Raw genomic sequence first — 4,323 nt, forward strand, 5'->3', positions numbered from 1 at the left:
GATTTTTAAGATGTTCTTTTCCTCTGGAATCTTAACTTCTGAAATTAACTTTCTGAAAAGAGATATGTCCAGCATATGTTATTTTGATATCTTAAGCAGTGAAATCCTATTTGACTTCTTGAAACCATTTCGTTTTGATTTTCCTGTTTTCAAAAAAGTTAAATATTTGTTTCGTTTATCTGTTCTTTTCCATTCTATACAGATGATCGTAAAATTTTAATCTACTTTTTTCAAAATATGATCAATCTCTCCCAGTTTTTATAAAGATCTTCCTTTTTTCTAAATTTATAGATTCCTTTCTCAAGAATCGAACCATGAATTTTTCTTAAGATCTTTTTTCCACGTTTTCAATTCTTTTTTTTTTTGTAAAGAAATTCGAGCATTCAGATCCATATGAAGCTGCAATTAAAATCATTTTCTTGTAGAGCCTAAGTTTAGTATTTCTCGATACTGCTATTTTAATTTGCGCTGTTACACGATAGGTTTTTCATTTTTTGTACTCTTGCTTTCATGCTTTTACTTCTACAACAATAGAAGTGATTACTTCTCGAAAGTATTTAAATTTATATGTTCTTTTAATCGTTTTAGTAGGAAATATTTTTATTACAGTGACTGAGCTTTTCGTGTTGGAAACGCACTACTTTTCGTATGATATTACTCCTGTTTTATTTGCATTTTTTTCTAATTCTACCAGTTTAGTTTTCCTTCTTCTGAGTAATTGCAAAGAATACTAAATCATCCGTGAAAGCGAGATGATTCGTCGACAGAAATTTATTTTTAGTACTAAATTTTACAGAATCATAGATATTTAACTGTTTAAGCTTCTTGATCCATTTTCATATAACCTATTCCAAAGCACAATTAATAAACAATACTGGGGAGATACCATCTCCCTGTCGTACACTAATTTTAGTGTCAAAAAGATCAGAAATTGCTCCTAGAAATTTTACTTTAGAAAATGTTTTCGTTAACGTTTCTTTAGTAATATTTATAGATTTTTGATCGACCGTAAATTCCTGGTGAACTTTGAAAAGTGATTTTCTGTGAATTAAATCATAAGCTTTTTAAAAGTAAACCAAAATTGTTACAAAAATCTTCATTTATTTATTGATTTTTTTTTTTTTTTAGGTGCTAGAACATTCGGTATAGGCGCTCGGAAACGTCTTCAAATGGCTCTACTACCGATTATGTACAAGCTAGGGGTCATTACGACTCTCCTAGTGGGACTTACCGTTTTAACACTCAAGGCACTCACTATAGGTGTCATTCTACTTATTCTTGCGTTCGGTGGCATCTTTACAAAGATTAAAGCTGTACCATGGGAAGAGGTAATATTTTTAAGTTCATACATAACATATATCTGAGATCTTTGTATAATAAATTGTAGGCTATAGAAGTAAAACATAATATTCTTACAAAAATTTTAGCCATCCTCCAAAAACGTTTGGTTTATTCTCATATACCATAATTTTGTTAATCTGTTCAATTCTTGATGTATATTCAAATTTAAAACTAATCGAAAAAATTAGATTTTAAACTTATAAATAATAAAGTAACATTTAACATTTACCTACAAAATAATAACATTACATAATAACATTTACCTACAAAAGATGGAAAGATACTATATGATAGTAAAATGGTGAGAAATATAAAATTATCGTAATTTTATGAATTCTTTTTATATTTTCCCGGGTACCTTTTTTATAGTTTTAGATCAATGTTATCTATCTTCCACAGTAGGGAAGAGCGGACGTTTCTCTTTTTTAAAAGAGAGAACTCAGTTTTTCTTTGAAAATGCGTCTGCTCTCTTGTATTACATCAATATAAATATATATAGAAATCAATTATATAAAATTTCTTTCATTATACAGAATAAAATACTGCATCTTGAAAGGAAGTTATAAGAAATTGCTTCTTTACTGATAACCTCAAAATCAAAAATAAAACAAAACGTTTCTCAAACATTGCATTCATTAATCTAATAAATGAATGATTCACGAGTAAGTTAGTAAAACTCTATATCTGCAACTTAAAAATTTGATTTTGATTTTAATTATTTATAAGTACTTAACGGAAACACAAAAGAATAACATTAAGTAAAAAAATATTCTAATTATTCTTTTAATAAATGTGTTTTCCACATAATATTCTGCCGTCCAAGCATTCATGATCTATTGTTGAATATCTGTCATGTTAATATTAAATCCGGAATCTGTGACTTGACATAAAATAGAAAAATATATATAATATAAATAAAAAAAACTATGTAATAAATGCTATACTGTATACTGTTTACTAAAGTAGTTGCGATCTAAGTCGTGACAACTTTCGTTTCGTACCGTTGACGTAAATACTAGGGGTTATTATATTTTATAATAAAATAATCGACAAAAATCGATTTCAGTGTTGTTTTATTCCCCAGCACTTTTTCTCTGAGTATTTCAACTGCTGAAATCTATCTTCAGAAGTATAAAGAAAAAACTAAATCTTTAAATGTCTATTATATCTCTAAATGTCTTAGAACAACGGTCAAGGGGTACGCTTAATTGGCAGCGCGTAGGTAGGTGTTATTATCTAGACAACGGGTTTTTATTTATAATATCCATAGTGTAGAAAAATTCGAGGCGCAGAACAGTGGCAACGTTTTAGAATAAATAAGGCGTATGCTGATCGGTTGCACGACCTGAAGGCGGGTAGTTTTCTCTCTCGTACTGTGTTTAGCAAAGAGCTATCTGGCTGTTGTTTGCAGTAGTGAAATTTTACTGCAGCGTAAAATTTCACTACTGCTGCTATTGTGTTAGTGCAATAATGTACCGAGTACCGACCTCCGTGGGGCGAGTGGTAGCGTCTCGGCCTTTCATCCGGAGGTCTCTGGTTCGAATCCCGGTCACGCATGGCATTTTCACGCACGCGACAATGCCATCCTGTGAAGCAATACTTAACGGTGATCCCGGACGTAAAAATAAAACTGTCAGTTCTCATCAGTATTTATATAATAGTCTATAGTGTATCGTGTTTTTGTCTACAGTGATATAACTTTTCGATTCAGTCAGTGCTAAATGAAAGCATCAAACTTAAATCAGATCATAAATCAAACGTAAAACAACTTTCGTTTCGTACCGTTGACGTAAATACTAGGGGTTATTATATTTTATAATAAAATAATCGACAAAAATCGATTTCAGTGTTGTTTTATTCCCCAGCACTTTTTCTCTGAGTATTTCAACTGCTGAAATCTATCTTCAGAAGTATAAAGAAAAAACTAAATCTTTTTTATGCTAAGTTTTAATCCTGTTCAACTTACGCCGGATGAAACGCTCAAAAAATTTTTAAATTACTCCCTATTAACAGTTGTTTTTACAATCTATTAACAATCTGTTTTTATCATCCTCGATTCGGGCGTTTCTCGAACGAGGATTTTTTTGGTTATCAGTAATTTTTCAAGCCAGAAGTATTTCAGTCAGGAATGACTATTTTTTTTAAAAAAGTAAAGGAAAATCGTTTCTTCTGTTTTCATACCGTCTAAGCCCTCTAAAGTTTAACGCTATTAACTTACCTTAGCCTACTAGGTTTTAATTTCATTTTTTCTTTTGATTTTCAGGGTTACGGTCATCATAAAGACGTTCATATCCACGTTCACCCGTTTGTAGGGAAGCACCATGGGTACTGGAAAACATGGCAGAGGCAGGAGGAACTGGATCAAATAGACCCTGCCGAGCTCGGACAGCAACAGCAACAGCAGCAGCATCATTCACAAAAACCTCTATATGACCATCACCTACACACCAATTCCCTAGCGGCTCCTCCACGCCCGTACACGTATTTTCCACCTTCTGTCAGCGGTCTAATCGACTGACGAGTAATACCAAATATAAATCCATCTACCGAAAATTTATTAAAATAGTCGCTTAAAAGAATAATGTAAAAAAGACAACGATTTAAACCTAAAAGTTAAATATCCACCTGTACGAATGTTATAGATACATGTTATAGATAGAATGTTATAGAAACTATATATGTATCGATACGGTACACGCACCGTATATATTGTGTTAAATTTAAGCACCTGTAACTAGAGAGTTAGTATTCTAGATTTCATCTCACAAATCAGCAAAATTAGATTGTTTGTTAATATATTTTTATGATAATACTTTTAAAAAGCTTTCTTTAAAATAATCTACACAAATACGAACTTTTTTTTTAATTTTAAAAGTAATATATATATATACATCAATGATCCTTGAATCAATTCCTTCCAGAATTACATTTTTTAGGTTGAAAAATAAATATTAGACAATAATTATGTAATTTCAGGGAAAA

General features: G+C 30.9%; 1 protein-coding gene across 1 annotated transcript; it reads left to right on the plus strand.

Annotated features, from left to right (window-relative positions):
* The first annotated feature begins 1,144 nt into the window (after positions 1-1,144).
* Positions 1,145-4,108, plus strand: apn (apnoia). The gene is made up of 2 exons (XM_075361953.1): positions 1,145-1,328; positions 3,605-4,108. The coding sequence occupies exons 1-2, from the start codon at positions 1,170-1,172 to the stop codon at positions 3,857-3,859; spliced, it is 414 nt and encodes a 137-aa protein (XP_075218068.1). The 5' UTR covers positions 1,145-1,169; the 3' UTR covers positions 3,860-4,108.
* Positions 4,109-4,323: the final 215 nt, after the last annotated feature.

This window comes from Lycorma delicatula, chromosome 4, assembly GCF_047948215.1.
Source record: "Lycorma delicatula isolate Av1 chromosome 4, ASM4794821v1, whole genome shotgun sequence".
NCBI classification, from domain to species: domain Eukaryota; kingdom Metazoa; phylum Arthropoda; class Insecta; order Hemiptera; family Fulgoridae; genus Lycorma; species Lycorma delicatula.